Source organism: Taudactylus pleione, unplaced genomic scaffold (genome assembly GCF_031769625.1).
Source record: "Taudactylus pleione unplaced genomic scaffold, aTauple2 ptg002170l, whole genome shotgun sequence".
Classification (NCBI taxonomy): domain Eukaryota; kingdom Metazoa; phylum Chordata; class Amphibia; order Anura; family Myobatrachidae; genus Taudactylus; species Taudactylus pleione.
Genome location: NW_028286564.1, coordinates 226,900 through 248,463, shown reverse-complemented (window position 1 = coordinate 248,463; position 21,564 = coordinate 226,900). Strand labels below are relative to the sequence as shown.

The following is a 21,564-nucleotide window of genomic DNA, read 5'->3' as shown; positions in this document are numbered from 1 at the left end:
CCAGAGAGAGAGAGACAGCATTATCCCAGCAGTGTCTGACACCAGAGAGAGAGAGCATTATCCCAGCAGTGTCTGACACCAGAGAGAGAGAGAGAGAGCATTATCCCAGCAGTGTCTGACACCAGAGAGAGAGACAGCATTATCCCAGCAGTGTCTGACACCAGAGAGAGAGAGCATTATCCCAGCAGTGTCTGACACCAGAGAGAGAGAGAGAGCATTATCCCAGCAGTGTCTGACACCAGAGAGAGAGACAGCATTAGCCCTGCAGTGTCTGACACCAGAGAGAGACAGCATTATCCCAGCAGTGTCTGACACCAGAGAGAGAGACTGCATTATCCCAGCAGTGTCTGACACCAGAGAGAGAGACAGCATTAGCCCAGTAGTGTCTGACACCAGAGAGAGAGACAGCATTATCCCAGCAGTGTCTGACACCAGAGAGAGAGACAGCATTAGCCCAGCAGTGTCTGACACCAGAGAGAGAGACAGCATTATCCCAGCAGTGTCTGACACCAGAGAGAGAGAGAGCATTATCCCAGCAGTGTCTGACACCAGAGAGAGAGAGAGAGCATTATCCCAGCAGTGTCTGACACCATAGAGAGAGACAGCATTATCCCAGCAGTGTCTGACACCAGAGAGAGAGAGAGCATTATCCCAGCAGTGTCTGACACCAGAGAGAGAGAGAGAGCATTATCCCAGCAGTGTCTGACACCATAGAGAGAGACAGCATTATCCCAGCAGTGTCTGACACCAGAGAGAGAGAGAGAGCATTATCCCAGCAGTGTCTGACACCAGAGAGAGAGAGAGAGCATTATCCCAGCAGTGTCTGACACCATAGAGAGAGACCGCATTATCCCAGCAGTGTCTGACACCATAGAGAGAGAGAGCATTATCCCAGCAGTGTCAGACACCAGAGAGACAGCATTAGCCCAGCAGTGTCTGACACCAGAGAGAGAGACTGCATTATCCCAGCAGTGTCTGACACCATAGAGAGAGAGCATTATCCCAGCAGTGTCTGACACCAGAGAGAGAGACTGCATTATCCCAGCAGTGTCTGACACCAGAGAGAGAGAGAGAGCATTATCCCAGCAGTGTCTGACACCAGAGAGAGAGACAGCATTAGCCCAGCAGTGTCTGACACCAGAGAGACTGCATTAGCCCAGCAGTGTCTGACACCAGAGAGAGAGAGAGAGAGTATTATCCCAGCAGTGTCTGACACCATAGAGAGAGACAGCATTATCCCAGCAGTGTCAGACACCAGAGAGAGAGACTGCATTAGCCCAGCAGTGTCTGACACCAGAGAGAGAGACTGCATTATCCCAGCAGTGTCTGACACCTGAGAGAGAGAGAGAGCATTATCCCAGCAGTGTCTGACACCAGAGAGAGAGAGAGAATTATCCCAGCAGTGTCTGACACCAGAGAGAGAGAGAGAGAGCATTATCCCAGCAGTGTCTGACACCAGAGAGAGAGAGCGCATTATCCCAGCAGTGTCTGACACCAGAGAGAGAGAGAGCATTATCCCAGCAGTGTCTGACACCATAGAGAGAGACAGCATTATCCCAGCAGTGTCAGACACCAGAGAGAGAGACTGCATTAGCCCAGCAGTGTCTGACACCAGAGAGAGAGACTGTATTATCCCAGCAGTGTCTGACACCTGAGAGAGAGAGAGAGAGCATTATCCCAGCAGTGTCTGACACCAGAGAGAGAGAGCATTATCCCAGCAGTGTCTGACACCAGAGAGAGAGAGAGAGCAATATCCCAGCAGTGTCTGACACCAGAGAGAGAGAGAGCATTATCCCAGCAGTGTCTGACACCAGAGAGAGAGACAGCATTAGCCCAGCAGTGTCTGACACCAGAGAGACTGCATTAGCCCAGCAGTGTCTGACACCATAGAGACAGCATTATCCCAGCAGTGTCTGACACCTGAGAGACAGCATTATCCCAGCAGTGTCTGACACCAGAGAGAGAGAGAGCATTATCCCAGCAGTGTCTGACACCAGAGAGAGAGACTGCATTATCCCAGCAGTGTCTGACACCAAAGAGAGAGAGACAGCATTATCCCAGCAGTGTCTGACACCAGAGAGAGAGAGAGAGCGAGCATTATCCCAGCAGTGTCTGACACCAGAGAGAGACAGCATTAGCCCAGCAGTGTCTGACACCAGAGAGACAGACAGCATTATCCCAGCAGTGTCTGACACCATAGAGAGACAGCATTATCCCAGCAGTGTGTGACACCAGAGAGAGAGAGAGAGCATTATCCCAGCAGTGTCTGACACCAGAGAGACAGCATTATCCCAGCAGTGTCTGACACCAGAGAGAGAGAGAGCATTATCCCAGCAGTGTCTGACACCAGAGAGAGAGAGAGAGCATTATCCCAGCAGTGTCTGACACCAGAGAGAGAGAGAGAGCATTATCCCAGCAGTGTCTGACACCAGAGAGAGAGAGAGAGAGCATTATCCCAGCAGTGTCTAACACCAGAGAGAGAGACAGCATTATCCCAGCAGTGTCTGACACCAGAGAGAGAGACAGCATTATCCCAGCAGTGTCTGACACCAGAGAGAGAGACGGCATTATCCCAGCAGTGTCTGACACCAGAGAGACGGCATTATCCCAGCAGTGTCTGACACCAGAGAGACAGCATTATCCCAGCAGTGTCTAACACCAGAGAGAGAGACAGCATTATCCCAGCAGTGTCTGACACCAGAGAGAGAGAGACAGCATTATCCCAGCAGTGTCTGACACCAGAGAGAGAGACAGCATTATCCCAGCAGTGTCTGACACCAGAGAGACAGCATTATCCCAGCAGTGTCTGACACCAGAGAGAGAGAGCATTATCCCAGCAGTGTCTGACACCGGAGAGACAGCATTATCCCAGCAGTGTCTGACACCAGAGAGAGAGAGAGAGCATTAGCCCAGCAGTGTCTGACACCAGAGAGACAGCATTAGCCCAGCAGTGTCTGACACCAGAGAGACAGCATTATCCCAGCAGTGTCTAACACCAGAGAGACAGCATTATCCCAGCAGTGTCTGATACCAGAGAGAGAGAGAGAGAGCATTATCCCAGCAGTGTCTGACACCAGAGAGAGAGAGAGAGAGCATTATCCCAGCAGTGTCTGACACCAGAGAGAGAGAGAGAGCGAGCATTATCCCAGCAGTGTCTGACACCAGAGAGAGAGACAGCATTAGCCCAGCAGTGTCTGACACCAGAGAGACAGACAGCATTATCCCAGCAGTGTCTGACACCATAGAGAGACAGCATTAACCCAGCAGTGTGTGACACCAGAGAGAGAGAGAGAGCATTATCCCAGCAGTGTCTGACACCAGAGAGAGAGAGAGCATTATCCCAGCAGTGTCTGACACCAGAGAGAGAGAGAGCATTATCCCAGCAGTGTCTGACACCAGAGAGAGAGAGAGAGCATTATCCCAGCAGTGTCTGACACCAGAGAGAGAGAGACAGCATTATCCCAGCAGTGTCTGACACCAGAGAGACAGCATTATCCCAGCAGTGTCTGACACCAGAGAGAGAGAGCATTATCCCAGCAGTGTCTGACACCGGAGAGACAGCATTATCCCAGCAGTGTCTGACACCAGAGAGAGAGAGAGAGCATTAGCCCAGCAGTGTCTGACACCAGAGAGACAGCATTAGCCCAGCAGTGTCTGACACCAGAGAGACAGCATTATCCCAGCAGTGTCTAACACCAGAGAGACAGCATTATCCCAGCAGTGTCTGACACCAGAGAGAGAGAGAGCGTTATCCCAGCAGTGTCTGACACCAGAGAGAGAGAGAGAGAGAGCGTTATCCCAGCAGTGTCTGACACCAGAGAGAGAGAGCATTATCCCAGCAGTGTCTGACACCAGAGAGAGAGAGAGCGTTATCCCAGCAGTGTCTGACACCAGAGAGAGAGAGCATTATCCCAGCAGTGTCTGACACCAGAGAGAGAGAGAGAGCATTATCCCAGCAGTGTCTGACACCAGAGAGAGAGAGAGCATTATCCCAGCAGTGTCTGACACCAGAGAGAGACAGCATTATCCCAGCAGTGTCTGACACCAGAGAGACAGACAGCATTAGCCCAGCAGTGTCTGACACCAGAGAGACTGCATTAGCCCAGCAGTGTCTGACACCAGAGAGACAGCATTATCCCAGCAGTGTCAGACACCAGAGAGAGAGACTGCATTAGCCCAGCAGTGTCAGACACCAGAGAGAGAGACTGCATTAGCCCAGCAGTGTCAGACACCAGAGAGAGAGAGAGCATTATCCCAGCAGTGTCAGACACCAGAGAGAGAGACTGCATTAGCCCAGCAGTGTCAGACACCAGTTCAGTGAATATGTGAAGGACAGAACCTGGCATTATTACAGCCCCCCATATGAGCTGAGAGGGTGTAGGGCTGGTGGAGTAATCTCTGAGTGACAGCGAGCGATAGGAATGGTCTGTGCCACACATACAAAGGACTTCTAGGCGCCCCAATCCCCCTCCACTATACAGTAATAACCCGGAATGTCCTGCCCATGGTGACCTGGCACTGACCTTTCAAATTCCCACAGCTCAAATCTTCTGACAGCGAGGTAATCCCCTCATATTAGGATCGTCCTGCCGATAGTGCACTGGCTTATTCTCCCCGCTCCGAAAACCTCCCACGCGGCTTATTTATCAATATCTTCTACTAAAATAATGTGGATATTGCTGTTTGTGTTTTCACACAATGATCTCATTATTTTAGTATCACCTAAATGTATGCAATGGTGTTCGTATAAGAGCTTCCGTATAAGAGCTCCTCCGTGCCCTTAAATTCGCATTATTTTAGTACGCATATCGTATACTTGTAATGGCAAATGTGATCTGCTCAAATTTACTAATATAATTTTTTTTTTAAATACGTGAAGAAGCCTTAAGATAATAACGCCGTCTTCAGAGGCTCCTCTCCATCTCCCCTGCTCCTGCTCTGCCCGCCTGTGTCTGCGACGTTATGCTAATACACGTCTGTCCCTGGTATACAGCGGGAGACAATGTGCACTTTCTGCATCACCATACGCTGTAATACCGCCCGGTGTGTGTCTACACACTGTAATACCGCCCAGTGTGTCTCTACACACTGTAATACAGCCCGGTGTGTCTCCACACACTGTAATACCGCCTGGTGCATCTATAGACACTGTAATACCGCCTGGTGCGTCTATAGAGACTGTAATACCGCCTGGTGTGTCTATAGATGCTGTAATACTGCCTGGTGTGTCTATAGAGGTTGTAATACAGCCTGGTGTGTCTCTACACACTGTAATACCACCTGGTGTGTCTCCACACACTGTAATACCGCCTGGTGCATCTATAGACACTGTAATACCGCCTGGTGCGTCTATAGAGACTGTAATACCGCCTGGTGTATCTATAGAGGCTGTAATACTGCCTGGTGTGTCTATAGATGCTGTAATACTGCCTGGTGTGTCTATAGAGGTTGTAATACAGCCTGGTGTGTCTCTACACACTGTAATACCACCTGGTGTGTCTCTACACACTGTAATACCGCCTGGTGTGTCTATAGATGCTGTAATACCGCCTGGTGTGTCTCTAGATGCTGTAATACCGCCTGGTGCGTCTATAGACGCTGTAATTCCGCCTGGTGCGTCTATAGACACATTAATACTGCCTGGTGTGTCTATAGATGCTGTAATCCGGCCTGGTGAATCTATAGAGGCTGTAATACCGCCTGGTGCATCTATAGACGCTGTAATACCGCCTGGTGCGTCTATAGATGCTGTAATACCGCCTGGTGTGTCTATAGAGGCTGTAATACTGCCTGGTGTGTCTATAGATGCTGTAATACCGCCTGGTGTGTCTCTAGATGCTGTAATACTGCCTGGTGTGTCTATAGACGCATTAATACCGCCTGGTGTGTCTCTACACACTGTAATACCACCTGGTGCGTCTATAGATGCTGTAATACCACCTGGTGTGTCTATAGATGCTGTAATACCGCCTGGTGTGTCTATAGAGGCTGTAATACTGCCTGGTGTGTCTATAGATGCTGTAATACCACCTGGTGCGTCTATAGATGCTGCAATACCGCCTGGTGTGTCTATAGATGCTGTAATACTGCCTGGTGTGTCTATAGAGGTTGTAATACAGCCTGGTGTGTCTCTACACACTGTAATACCACCTGGTGTGTCTCCACACACTGTAATACCGCCTGGTGCATCTATAGACACTGTAATACTGCCTGGTGCATCTATAGAGACTGTAATACCGCCTGGTGTATCTATAGAGGCTGTAATACTGCCTGGTGTGTCTATAGATGCTGTAATACTGCCTGGTGTGTCTATAGAGGTTGTAATACAGCCTGGTGTGTCTCTACACACTGTAATACCACCTGGTGTGTCTCTACACACTGTAATACCGCCTGGTGTGTCTATAGATGCTGTAATACCGCCTGGTGTGTCTCTAGATGCTGTAATACGGCCTGGTGTGTCTATAGATGCTGTAATACCGCCTGGTGTGTCTCTAGATGCTGTAATACCGCCTGGTGTGTCTATAGATGCTGTAATACCGCCTGGTGTGTCTATAGATGCTGTAATCCGGCCTGGTGAATCTATAGAAGCTGTAATACCGCCTGGTGCATCTATAGACGCTGTAATACCGCCTGGTGCGTCTATAGATGCTGTAATACCGCCTGGTGTGTCTATAGAGGCTGTAATACTGCCTGGTGTGTCTATAGATGCTGTAATACCGCCTGGTGTGTCTCTAGATGCTGTAATACTGCCTGGTGTGTCTATAGACGCATTAATACCGCCTGGTGTGTCTCTACACACTGTAATACCACCTGGTGCGTCTATAGATGCTGTAATACCACCTGGTGTGTCTATAGATGCTGTAATACCGCCTGGTGTGTCTATAGAGGCTGTAATACTGCCTGGTGCGTCTATAGATGCTGCAATACCGCCTGGTGTGTCTATAGATGCTGTAATACTGCCTGGTGTGTCTATAGACGCTGTAATACCGCCTGGTGCGTCTATAGATGCTGTAATACCGCCTGGTGTGTCTATAGATGCTGTAATACTGCCTGGTGCATCTATATATGCTGTAATACCGCCTTGTGTGTCTATAGAAGCTGTAATACCACCTGGTGTGTCTATAGACGCTGTAATACCGCCTGGTGCGTCTATAGACGCTGTAATACCGCCTGGTGCATCTATAGATGCTGTAATACTGCCTGGTGTGTCTATAGATGCTGTAATACCGCCTGGTGCGTCTATAGATGCTGTAATACTGCCTGGTGTGTCTATAGATGCTGTAATACTGCCTCGTGTGTCTCTAGATGCTGTAATACCGCCTGGTGTGTCTCTAGATGCTGTAATACTGCCTGGTGTGTCTCTAGATGCTGTAATACCGCCTGGTGTGTCTCTAGATGCTGTAATACCACCTGGTGTCTATAGATGCTGTAATACCACCTTGTGCGTCTATAGATGCTGTAATACTGCCTGGTGTGTCTATAGACGCTGTAATACTGCCTTGTGCATCTATAGATGCTGTAATACCGCCTGGTGTGTCTATAGATGCTGTAATACCGCCTGGTGTGTCTCTAGATGCTGTAATACCGCCTGGTGTGTCTATAGAGGCTGTAATACCACCTGGTGTGTCTATAGAGGCTGTAATACCACCTGGTGCATCTATAGATGCTGTAATACCGCCTGCTGTGTCTCTAGACGCTGTAATACCGCCTGGTGTGTCTCTAGATGCTGTAATACCACCTGGTGTGTCTATAGAGGCTGTAATACCGCCTGGTGTGTCTCTAGATGCTGTAATACTGCCTCGTGTGTCTCTAGATGCTGTAATACTGCCTGGTGTGTCTATAGAGGCTGTAATACCGCCTGGTGTGTCTCTAGAGGCTGTAATACCGCCTGGTGTGTCTATAGAGGCTGTAATACCACCTGGTGTGTCTCTAGAGGCTGTAATACCGCCTGGTGTGTCTATAGAGGCTGTAATACCGCCTGGTGCGTCTATAGATGCTGTAATACCGCCTGGTGTGTCTCTAGACGCTGTAATACCGCCTGGTGTGTCTATAGATGCTGTAATACCACCTGGTGTGTCTATAGACGCTGTAATACCGCCTGGTGTGTCTCTAGATGCTGTAATACCGCCTGGTGTGTCTATAGAGGCTGTAATACCGCCTGGTGCGTCTATATACGCTGTAATACCGCCTGGTGTGTCTCTAGATGCTGTAATACTGCCTGGTGCATCTATAGACGCTGTAATACCGCCTGGTGTGTCTATAGAGGCTGTAATACCACCTGGTGTGTCTATAGAGGCTGTAATACCACCTGGTGTCTATATATGCTGTAATACCACCTTGTGCATCTATAGACACTGTAATACCGCCTGGTGTGTCTATATATGCTGTAATACCGCCTGGTGTGTCTATAGAGGCTGTAATACCACCTGGTGTGTCTATAGAGGCTGTAATACCACCTGGTGTCTATATATGCTGTAATTCCACCTTGTGCATCTATAGACACTGTAATACCGCCTGGTGTGTCTATATATGCTGTAATACCGCCTGGTGTGTCTATAGAGGCTGTAATACCACCTTGTGTGTCTCTAGATGCTGTAATACCACCTTGTGTGTCTCTAGATGCTGTAATACTGCCTGGTGTGTCTATATATGCTGTAATACCACCTTGTGCATCTATAGACACTGTAATACTGCCTGGTGTGTCTATAGATGCTGTAATACCGCCTGGTGCATCATTAGATGCTGTAATACCACCTGGTGTGTCTATAGATGCTGTAATACCGCCTGGTGTGTCTATAGACGCTGTAATACCACTTGGTGTGTCTATAGATGCTGTAATACCACCTGGTGTGTCTATAGATGCTGTAATACCGCCTGGTGTGTCTATAGAAGCTGTAACACCGCCTGGTGTGTCTATAGATGCTGTAATACCGCCTGGTGTGTCTATATATGCTGTAATACCACCTTGTGCGTCTATAGACGCTGTAATACTGCCTGGCGTGTCTCTAGATGCTGTAATACTGCCTGGTGCATCATTAGATGCTGTAATACCGCCTGGTGCATCATTAGATGCTGTAATACCACCTGGTGTGTCTATAGACGCTGTAATACTGCCTGGTGTGTCTATAGATGCTGTAATACCGCCTGGTGTGTCTCTAGACGCTGTAATACTGCCTGGTGTGTCTATAGATGCTGTAATACCGCCTGGTGTGTCTCTAGATGCTGTAATACTGCCTGGTGCATCTATAGACGCTGTAATACCACCTGGTGCATCTATAGATGCTGTAATACCACCTTGTGCGTCTATAGACGCTGTAATACTGCCTGGCGCATTATTAGATGCTGTAATACCGCCTGGTGCATCATTAGATGCTGTAATACCACCTGGTGTGTCTATATATGCTGTAATACCACCTGGTGCATCTATAGATGCAACCGTCGGTCCCACCAACGAATCTCGCGCTAGCCCCGCGGTATGTGCACTATCTCCATCAAGCAACTGAGCGTCTGAGTTTGCAACCACTTCAGCGACACTCCCGTGATGCTTATATGATGCTCCCATTACGCGCCCACATTACGGACTCTCTCTATGAATAACCATCCCGAAATACCCAGCACAAATCTAATACATTTCTGAGACCAACTCAGTCATTCCTGTGACTCTGTACAGACACACCGTGGGACACATGCGCTGTACGACTCTGTACACACGCCGTGGGACACATGCGCTGTACGACTGTGCACACGCCGTGGGACACATGTGCTGTACGACTCTGTGCACACGCCGTGGAACACATGCGCTGTACGACTCTGTACACACACACTATGGGACACATGCGCTGTACGACTCTGTACACACACGCCATGGGACACATGCGCTGTACGACTCTGTGCACACGCCGTGGAACACATGCGCTGTACGACTCTGTACACACACACTATGGGACACATGCGCTGTACGACTCTGTACACACACGCCATGGGACACATGCGCTGTACGACTCTGTACACACACTCCGTGGTACACATGCACTGTACGAGTCTGTACACACACACCGTGGGACGCGTGCGCTGTACGACACTGTACACACACACCGTGGGACGCATGCGCTGTGCGACTCTGTACACACACACCGTGGGAACGCATGCGCTGTACGACTCTGTACACATACACCGTGGGACTCATGCGCTGTACGACTCTGTACACATACACCGTGGGACACATGCGCTGTACGACTCTGTACACACACACCGTGGGACGCATGCGCTGTACGACTCTGTACACATACACCGTGGGACACATGCGCTGTACGACTCTGTACACACACACCGTGGGACGCATGCGCTGTACGACTCTGTACACATACACCGTGGGACACATGCGCTGTACGACTCTGTACACATACACCGTGGGACACATGCGCTGTACGACTCTGTACACACACACCGTCAGACGCATGCGCTGTATGACTCTGTGTACACACACCGTGGGACGGGGAAGCAATCGGGAAGCCGACTGCCTAAATACCGGCAACAGGCTTCCCGACTGTCATTTCCCAGCAAGGGTGAAATGCCGGGCGTCTAGATGTAGACGCCCGCATTTCCCCGACGCTGGGAGACCGGCGCCCGGCATCCCGATCGTAGAAATGCCGGGCGCCGCGAGCGGACAGCCGCGGGGGGGGGAGGGTTAGGTTTAGGGCTCCCGGGGGAGACTTAGGGTCAGGCACCCCCCCGGGAGGGTTAGGCTAGGAGTAGGGAGGGTTAGGGATAGGCACCCCCGGGGGGGACTTAGGGTTAGGCACCCCCCGGGGGACTTAGGTTTAGGCAGCGGGGAAGGGGGTGGTTAGGGTTAGGCACTTAGAGGGGGGTTAGGGTTAGGCACTTGGGGGGGGAAGTTAGGGTTAGGCACCCCTAAGGAGGGTTAGGGGGGAAGGTTAGGTTAGTATATACTCACCTATCCACGATCGGGTTTCCAGCGCTGTCGGGCTTCTGCTGCTTCTAACTCTGCTTTTGTCGGCCGGCGGTATTTCATACCCATTCCGTGGGACGCATGCGCTGTACGACTCTGTACACACACACCATGGGGACACATGCGCTTGTGATTCTTTACACACACTGGTATGCAAGCACTGTACGACTCTGTAAACACACACCGTGGGATGCATGCACTGTACGACTCTGTAAACACACACCGTGGGATGCATGCACTATGCGACTGTACACACACACTGTGAGGATCCCGGCATTATACATGCGTTATTTTCGCCCTTTCGCCGTATACCACCTTGAGAAAGGCAGAAAGGTTATAGCTCTCTCTCGCATGGTACCCCGGGTCCTCGCTGTTTTACGAGCGCACAATTTCCAGCCGCAATGACTGTTTTGCTCATGCGCATTACGACCCATACGCATGCGCACTTGTGCGAACATCGCTCAGAGCGAACGAGCGGCCGCTTACGAGCGGCTCTGAATCAGGCCCTCTTTACACACAGCATGGGACGCATGCACTGTATGACACTCTGGCCCTGATTCAGAGACGGACGCTCTGAAAGAGCGCACGCTCTGAATCTGGGCGTTTTTTTTTTTGTGCGGCCTTCTGGACGCTTGTATAGCTGTGGGTGACCACCCACAGCTAATGCGAGCGGCCATGATGATGGTCACGATGGTCAAGACCACCATGGAGGGCTCTGCGCACACGCAGCGCCGTACTGCGCATGCGCAAGCCCCGGAGCGAGACAGAAATTCTCTCGCTCCGTGGCTCACTACAAAAGGGACGGCTGTCGATGTTGATTGACAGCCTGCCAGGGGGGTGGCTTCACAAACGGAGGTGTTCCCAAGCGAACGCCTGCCATTTGCGGGCGGCCCCACTGACATCACCAGTGATGTCAGTGGGAGAGCTTCCGGCTCTATTAGAGCCGGAAACTCTCTGGGGCTTGCGGCCACGAGACCCTACCACAAGGGTCTCATCGCAAGCCCCGATGGTTGCGATGGTCTTGACCATCGCGACCATCATCCTGGCCACTCGCAATAGCTGTGGGCGACTCTGTACACACACACACACACACCCCGTGGGACGCATGCACTGTACGACACTCTGTACACACACACACACACCATGGGACGCATGTGCTGTGCGACACTCTGTACATACACACACACCATGGGACGCATGCACTGTACGACACTCTGTATACACACACACCATGGGACGCATGCGCTGTGCGACACTCTGTACATACACACCCCGTGGGACGCATGTGCTGTGCGACACTCTGTACACACACACCCCGTGGGACGCATGCGCTGTGCGACACTCTGTACATACACACCCCGTGGGACGCATGCACTGTATGACACTCTGTACACACACACACCATGGGACGCATGCACTGTACGATACTCTGTACACACACACCATGGGACGCATGCACTGTGTGACACTCTGTACATACACACACACACTGTGGGACGCATGCACTGTGCAATAGTTTTGTAACTAATGCATGAACAGTTGAAAAACTTTGTCCATTTACATGAATACCGGCGTCTGCCGCAGTATCAGCCATCTCTGCCCTACGTCTTGTGTCTGCTTAATGGTCCTCATCCCATTTCTCTCCTATCATTGTCATTTTCATCTTTAATACCCCAACGTATGACTGCAGCTGCCCTAATTCCAGATTGTTTCCAGTACTGATCAATTTATATATATAAAATCAAATGTCCTGACTCCTAAACGCCCAGCCCAAACCCCTGCACCTAGAAACATGAAAATCGGCAAGAATATTCCTTCTATGACGTAGGTGACCACTAATTCCACCCCTAAGGGAGTGAAAAGGGCTAAAATGTCTCCTCCCCCTGTGCAATGCCCTGACTGTCTCATCCTGGCTGCAGCACAGATTATAGTCACCAAATGTCACCCCAAGTGCTGCCAAACATCACTGGCAGCTGGTGTAGCTCCCCTATTTGTAGAGTGAGGGAGGGGAATGTGCTACTACACAGGTGAGAGAGGGGAATGTGTTACTACACAGGTGAGAGAGGGGAATGTGTTACTACACAGGGGAGGGAGGGGAAGTGTCACTACAAAGGGGAGAGAGGGAAAGTGTCACTACACAGGGGAAGGAGGGGGAAGTGTCACTACACAGGGGAGAGAGGGGAAGTGTCACTACACAGGGGAAGGAGGGGGAAGTGTCACTACACAGGGGAGAGAGGGGAAGTGTCACTACACAGGGGAGGGAGGGGAAGTGTCACTACACAGGGGAAGGAGGGGGAAGTGTCACTACACAGGGGAGGGAGGGGAAGTGTCACTACACAGGGGAGAGAGGGAAAGTGTCACTACACAGGGGAAGGAGGGGGAAGTGTCACTACACAGGGGAGAGAGGGGAAGTGTCACTACACAGGGGAAGGAGGGGGAAGTGTCACTACACAGGGGAGAGAGGGGAAGTGTCACTACACAGGGGAGGGAGGGGAAGTGTCACTACACAGGGGAAGGAGGGGGAAGTGTCACTACACAGGGGAGGGAGGGGAAGTGTCACTACACAGGGGAGAGAGGGAAAGTGTCACTACACAGGGGAAGGAGGGGGAAGTGTCACTACACAGGGGAAGGAGGGGGAAGTGTCACTACACAGGGGAGGGAGGGGAAGTGTCACTACACAGGGGAGGGAGGGGAAGTGTCACTACACAGGGGAGAGAGGGGAAGTGTCACTACACAGGGGAGAGAGGGAAAGTGTCACTACACAGGGGAGAGAGGGGAAGTGTCACTACACAGGGGAGAGAGGGAAAGTGTCACTACACAGGGGAGAGAGGGGAAGTGTCACTACACAGGGGAAGGAGGGGGAAGTGTCACTACACAGGGGAAGGAGGGGGAAGTGTCACTACACAGGGGAGGGAGGGGAAGTGTCACTACACAGGGGAGGGAGGGGGAAGTGTCACTACACAGGGGAGGGAGGGGAAGTGTCACTACACAGGGGAGGGAGGGGAAGTGTCACTACACAGGGGAGAGAGGGGAAGTGTCACTACACAGGGGAGAGAGGGGAAGTGTCACTACACAGGGGAGAGAGGGAAAGTGTCACTACACAGGGGAGAGAGGGGAAGTGTCACTACACAGGGGAAGGAGGGGGAAGTGTCACTACACAGGGGAAGGAGGGGGAAGTGTCACTACACAGGGGAGAGAGGGGAAGTGTCACTACACAGGGGAAGGTAGGTGCGGGAAGTGTCACTACACAGGGGAGAGAGGGGAAGTGTCACTACACAGGGGAGGGAGGGGAAGTGTCACTACACAGGGGAAGGAGGGGGAAGTGTCACTACACAGGGGAGAGAGGGAAAGTGTCACTACACAGGGGAGAGAGGGGAAGTGTCACTACACAGGGGAAGGAGGGGGAAGTGTCACTACACAGGGGAGAGAGGGGAAGTGTCACTACACAGGGGAGGGAGGGGAAGTGTCACTACACAGGGGAAGGAGGGGGAAGTGTCACTACACAGGGGAGGGAGGGGAAGTGTCACTACACAGGGGAGAGAGGGAAAGTGTCACTACACAGGGGAAGGAGGGGGAAGTGTCACTACACAGGGGAGGGAGGGGAAGTGTCACTACACAGGGGAGGGAGGGGAAGTGTCACTACACAGGGGAAGGAGGGGGAAGTGTCACTACACAGGGGAGAGAGGGGAAGTGTCACTACACAGGGGAGAGAGGGAAAGTGTCACTACACAGGGGAGAGAGGGGAAGTGTCACTACACAGGGGAGGGAGGGGAAGTGTCACTACACAGGGGAGGGAGGGGAATGTGTCACTACACAGGGGAGAGAGGGGAAGTGTCACTACACAGGGGAGGGAGGGGAATGTGTCACTACGGAGGTGAAGGGAGAGTATGTGTCACTACGGAGGTGAAGGGAGAGTATGTGTTACTACACAGGTGAAGGATGGAGAAGTGTCACTACACAGGGGAGGGAGTGGAATGTGTTACTACACAGATGAAGGAGGGGAATGTGTTATTATGGAGGTGAAGGGAGAGTATGTGTTACTACACAGGTATGGGAGAGGAATGTGTTACTACACAGGTGAGAGGGGGGAATGTGTTACTACAGAGGTGTAAGAGGGGAATGTGTTACTACACAGGTGAGGGGGGGAATGTGTTACTACAGAGGTGAGAGGGGAATGTGTTACTACAGAGGTGTAGTAGTGAAATGTGTTGCTACACAGGTGAGGGAGGGGAATGTGTTGCTACACAGGTGAGGGAGGGGAATGTGTTACTACGGAGGTGAAGGGAGAGTATGTGTTACGGAGGTGAAGGGAGAGTATGTGTTACTACACAGGTGAAGGAGGGGGAAGTGTCACTACACAGGTGAGAGGGGAATATGTTACTACAGAGGTGTAGTAGTGGAATGTGTTGCTACAGAGGTGAGGGAGGGGAATGTGTTGCTACACAGGTGAGGGAGGGGAATGTGTTACTACAGAGGTGAGAGGGGAATGTGTTGCTACACAGGTGAGGGAGGGCAATGTGTTACTATACAGGTGAGGGAGGGGAATGTGCTACTATAGAGGTGAGAGTGGAAAATGTGTTATAGCAGCAGTGAGAGGTGAATATGTTACTACACAGGTGAGAGGGGGGAATGTGTTACTACAGAGGTGTAGGAGGGGAATGTGTTACTACACAGGTGAGAGGGGAATGTGTTACTACAGAGGTGTAGGAGGGGAATGTGTTGCTACACAGGTGAGGGAGGGGAATGTGTTGCTACACAGGTGAGGGAGGGGAATGTGTTGCTACACAGGTGAGGGAGGGGAATGTGTTACTACACAGGTGAGAGGGGAATGTGTTACTACACAGGGGAGGGAGGGGAAAGTGTCACTACACAGGGGAGGGAGGGGAAAGTGTCACTACACAGGGGAAGGAGGGGAATGTGTTACTACAGAGGTGAAGGAGGGGAATGTGTTACTACGGAGGTGAAGGGAGAGTATGTGTTACTACGGAGGTGAAGGGAGAGTATGTGTTACTACACAGGTGAAGGAGGGGGAAGTGTCACTACACAGGTGAGAGGGGAATGTGTTACTACAGAGGTGTAGTAGTGGAATGTGTTGCTACAGAGGTGAGGGAGGGGAATGTGTTGCTACACAGGTGAGGGAGGGGAATGTGTTACTACAGAGGTGAGAGGGGAATGTGTTGCTACACAGGTGAGGGAGGGCAATGTGTTACTATACAGGTGAGGGAGGGGAATGTGTTACTATACAGGTGAGGGAGGGGAATGTGCTACTACAGAGGTGAGAGTGGAAAATGTGTTATAGCAGCAGTGAGAGGTGAATATGTTACTACACAGGTGAGAGGGGTGTAGGAGGGGAATGTGTTGCTACACAGGTGAGGGAGGGGAATGTGTTGCTACACAGGTGAGGGAGGGGAATGTGTTGCTACACAGGTGAGGGAGGGGAATGTGTTACTACACAGGTGAGAGGGGAATGTGTTACTACTCAGGGGAGGGAGGGGAAAGTGTCCCTACACAGGGGAGGGAGGGGAATGTGTCACTACACAGGGGAAGGAGGGGAATGTGTTACTACAGAGGTGAAGGAGGGGAATGTGTTACTACGGAGGTGAAGGGAGAGTATGTGTTACTACGGAGGTGAAGGGAGAGTATGTGTTACTACACAGGTGAAGGAGGGGGAAGTGTCACTACACAGGGGAGGGAGGGGAATGTGTTACTACAGAGGTGAGGGAGGGGAATGTGTTACTACACAGGTGAGGGAGGGGAATGTGTTGCTACACAGGTGAGGGAGGGGAATGTGTTACTATACAGGTGAGGGAGGGGAATGTGTTACTATACAGGTGAGGGAGGGGAATGTGTTACTACAGAGGTGAGGGAGGGGAATGTGTTACTACAGAGGTGAGGGAGGGGAATGTGTTACTACAGAGGTGAGAGTGGAAAATGTTTTATAGCAGCAGTGAGAGGTGAATATGTTACTACACAGGTGAGGGAGGGGAACGTGTTAATAAAAAGGTGGGGGGTTAACAGGACAGATGGGTATAGTGACATACAGATACAGGTATCAGATCTGTATACACCGTGTAAATATATAATGTGTGTATAAGCTGCCAGTATTATATACCGAGTGTAATGTACTGTACACATACAGAAGGATTTGTTAGTTTCAGCTGATAAATAGAGGATAAAACCCCTCAGCATCACTATGTCTCTGTATTACAGTCCTGGGGGCTGATGGAGAGTCCGTTCTGGGGCTGGAACTTGTGATTATTAGCACTGTGAGTAACTGCGGCCATCTCAGAGGCTTCTTACTGAAGGGGGCGTAACTGGGGTCTACGCTGCATTTTCACTGCATAGAGATGTGTGATGTCCAGGTGTGGCGCTGGCGCAGTGCGCTGAGAAGGATGGCCGAGCGGACGCACTGACACCTACAACTTGGCGCATGGATAAATCTGTGCATGAAGTCAGAGCACAATTGCGTCCTACTTGCGTCCAGCACTGTATCAGCCGCATAACCCGCAGAAAGGAACGCCCGTGTATTGTCCAGTCCCTACACTGTAAGGTCTAATCGCTTCCTCCACATCATATCTGCCGTCATCACCCCCACTAAGCGCCTCCATGCTGCCCCCCATCCTGTTATCAGCCATGTTACCAACCACCCTGGCATCCCCATATATCTCACCCCCTCCCTGTAGTTATTGGGTCCGTAGCACCCGACACCCCAATACTTCCCCATTTACCTTCCATCAGCACCCAGAAAACATCACGTAAGATGGTGGCGGTGGTTCCCAATACAAAGATGGAGAAGAGGAAGGTGCACACAGGGTCCGCGATCTTGTATTCTGGCTGGAAGTAATAATATGGAAATAATCTGGGGTCATCGTGTTTTATATTCCCTCTAATGAATAATGACATGAGGACAAATAGACATTCAGAAAGATTCAAATATGCACAATTCAGTTCTGCGCGGTGGTGAAGGAGTTAATTGTAAGAAGCAGAAAACGTTTGTAAGCGCCATTACCTGGGTACTCGGGATTAGCAGATTGTGGGCAATGTACCTTAATCATCAGATCCCATATAAGAGATCCTGCAGATGTAACATAACTCCTCTCCTGTATATATTACTGGATTGTTCCCAGGTCCCATATAAGAGATCCTATAGATGTAACATAACTCCTCTCCTGTATATATTACTGGATTGTTCCCAGGTCCCATATAAGAGATCCTATAGATGTAACATAACTCCTCTCCTGTATATTACTGGATTGTTCCCAGGTCCCATATAAGAGATCCTATAGATGTAACATAACTCCTCTCCTGTATATATTACTGGATTGTTCCCGGGTCCCATATAAGAGATCCTATAGATGTAACATAACTCCTCTCCTGTATATTACTGGATTGTTCCCGGGTCCCATATAAGAGATCCTATAGATGTAACATAACTCCTCTCCTGTATATATTACTGGATTGTTCCCGGGTCCCATATAAGAGATCCTATAGATGTAACATAACTCCTCTCCTGTATATTACTGGATTGTTTCCAGGTCCCATATAAGAGATCCTATAGATGTAACATAACTCCTCTCCTGTATATATTACTGGATTGTTCCCGGGTCCCATATAAGAGATCCTATAGATGTAACATAACTCCTCTCCTGTATATATTACTGGATTGTTCCCATGTCCCATATAAGAGATCCTATAGATGTAACATAACTCCTCTCCTGTATATATTACTGGATTGTTCCCAGGTCCCATATAAGAGATCCTATAGATGTAACATAACTCCTCTCCTGTATATTACTGGATTGTTCCCAGGTCCCATATAAGAGATCCTATAGATGTAACATAACTCCTCTCCTGTATATATTACTGGATTGTTCCCACGTCCCATATAAGAGATCCTATAGATGTAACATAACTCCTCTCCTGTATATTACTGGATTGTTCCCGGGTCCCATATAAGAGATCCTATAGATGTAACATAACTCCTCTCCTGTATATTACTGGATTGTTCCCGGGTCCCATATAAGAGATCCTATAGATGTAACATAACTCCTCTCCTGTATATTACTGGATTGTTCCCAGGTCCCATATAAGAGATCCTATAGATGTAACATAACTCCTCTCCTGTATATTACTGGATTGTTCCCAGGTCCCATATAAGAGATCCTATAGATGTAACATAACTCCTCTCCTGTATATTACTGGATTGTTCCCGGGTCCATATAAGAGATCCTATAGATGTAACATAACTCCTCTCCTGTATATTACTGGATTGTTCCCAGGTCCCATATAAGAGATCCTATAGATGTAACATAACTCCTCTCCTGTATATTACTGGATTGTTCCCAGGTCCCATATAAGAGATCCTATAGATGTAACATAACTCCTCTCCTGTATATATTACTGGATTGTTCCCGTGGCCCCAGAGCTGGGAGAGCACGGGAGGATTGTAGCCCCTTTTTTGCCATCAGGGATTTAACGTTCAGGCATCCCATCAAGAGTTGGCAAATTGCAGCCACCCATGGGTGCTGAGACAAACTGCCAGCCCCCGTAGAGACAGAGGGCGTCACCATATACAGGAAGGCCCACATATAATGTTGGGCCTGGGTATTTAGGACCCTCCCCCTCTCCTTCCTGGCTACAATCAAGTAACTCATTCCACAAAAGTAATTGGCAATTGTTACAGATCACGCACATTATTCCTTTAGCGGGACGGAGGGGAACACGCAGCCATTTTATGTATACTATGGGTTTATGCAATGCGCGTGCTCCAGAACTGAGTGTACGGAAGATGTGGGGTATTACGCATTTCAGGTGCATCGCCACTGGTGACAATGTGGCTTACACACGGGCCTATAAAAACCGGTGGGCGATTCAGTGCAGTGAATACGTGTAAATGTCAGATATATCTTATACAGTAAGGTCTGGGGCACTGGTGATAGCAACAGGTATGAAACCAAGCAATGCGGCTGGGGGCCGCCATACAGCTGCGTACAACTGTGCCAAAGAGCAGATAGTCGCATTTGGAGCCTGATTCACTACGGTACGCAATATTGCGTACGCACACAGCTCAACTGCGATTGTATGCTAATCCATTGCTATCGCAATGCAAACTCAGCACTACGAGGGGAACTCAATTAGAGGCGAAAAGTCAGACAATTTTCACCGGTCCAACAATTCGCCTGTGTCAGAAGCGAAATCATTCCGTGCGCGTCCCCGCTTTTCGCCTCTAATTGAATATGGCCCTACATGAGGACGCCCATTTTACCATACACACATCCGTAATACTTAGCAGAATAGCAAAACCATCGGTAACAGAGTACCATCGCAGAGTCACACGCACTTCCACAAGCTCTGACCTTACTCAGAAATTGCTCTATTCCTCACACGCTATAAGACCTGAGGCTGCGTACCGCATCGCCATGGATAATTTATGCACGCCCCTGCAACGGCATGTGAACGCACTGGGACACCGCTCTCACCACCCACAAACATCACTTCCTGTCAATCACTGCGATGGGTCTGCGTAGTCACTGTCACAGTGGCCGTACGCATGCGTAGTGCCAATCTGGCGATTGCGTGCGTATTCGCAGCTGTGTACGGTAGTAAATCAGGCCCTAAGTTCTGTGCGTGCAATGCGGAAATAATTACAGCGGACTAATCACTGCACTGTGCCATGTTGCAACATCAGAGACCCTGCCACAGTCTTGGGTCCTACCATCTCCCCATTCTCCGCACTCACCTTGAAGTAAATGACAATGGCGGCCACCATAACCCCAAAGCTCTGCAGAAGGTCCCCAATCACATGGATAAACGCTGCCCGGACACTGGTGTTGCAGTGGGGTCCCAGGTGCAGAGAGAGACCACCGGTCGGACTGTCTCCAATCTTCTCATACCCCAAGCCGTGAGAGTGCCCATGGAGGGTGGTGGATTGGTGCAGGATATAGGCCATGCTGACAAAAAGCAAAATAGCCTCATCTCATTACACCGATCATTTCCTGCTCACCGTAACGGTCACAGCCTCCTCTCATTACACCGATCATTTCCTGCTCACCGTAATGGTCACAGCCTCCTCTAATTACACCGATCGTTTCCTGCTCACCGTAACGGTCACAGCCTCCTCTCATTACACCGATCATTTCCTGCTCACAGTAACGGTCACAGCCCCCTCTCATTACACCGATCATTTCCTGCTCACCGTAACGTTCACAGCCTCATCTCATTACACCGATCATTTCCTGCTCACCGTAACGTTCACAGCCTCATCTCATTACACCGATCATTTCCTGCTCACCGTAACGGTCACAGCCTCCTCCAATTACACAAATCATTTCCTGCTCACCGTAACGATCACAGCCTCCTGTCATTACACCGATCATCTCATGCTCACCGTAATGGTCACAGCCTCCTCTCATTACACCAATCGTTTCCTGCTCACCGTAACGGTTACAGCCTCCTCTCATTACACCGATCATTTCCTGCTCACCGTAACGGTCACAGCCTCCTCTCATTACACCGATCATTTCCTGCTCACCGTAACGATCACAGCCTCCTCTCATTACACCAATCATTTCCTGCTCACCGTAACGGTCACAGCC

General features: G+C 50.2%; 1 protein-coding gene across 1 annotated transcript in view; it reads right to left on the bottom strand.

Moving 5' to 3' along the window:
- The window catches only part of LOC148433693 (proton-coupled zinc antiporter SLC30A2-like), a 104,448-nt gene that overhangs the window by 39,456 nt on the left and 43,428 nt on the right, over positions 1 to 21,564 (bottom strand). Inside the window, exons 5-6 of the mRNA XM_088465826.1 lie at positions 20,709 to 20,919; positions 17,698 to 17,803 (exon numbers count right to left, since the gene is read on the bottom strand). Of these exons, the coding sequence (XP_088321952.1) occupies positions 17,698 to 17,803; positions 20,709 to 20,919 (317 nt within the window). The remainder of the gene's footprint in view (positions 1 to 17,697; positions 17,804 to 20,708; positions 20,920 to 21,564) is intronic.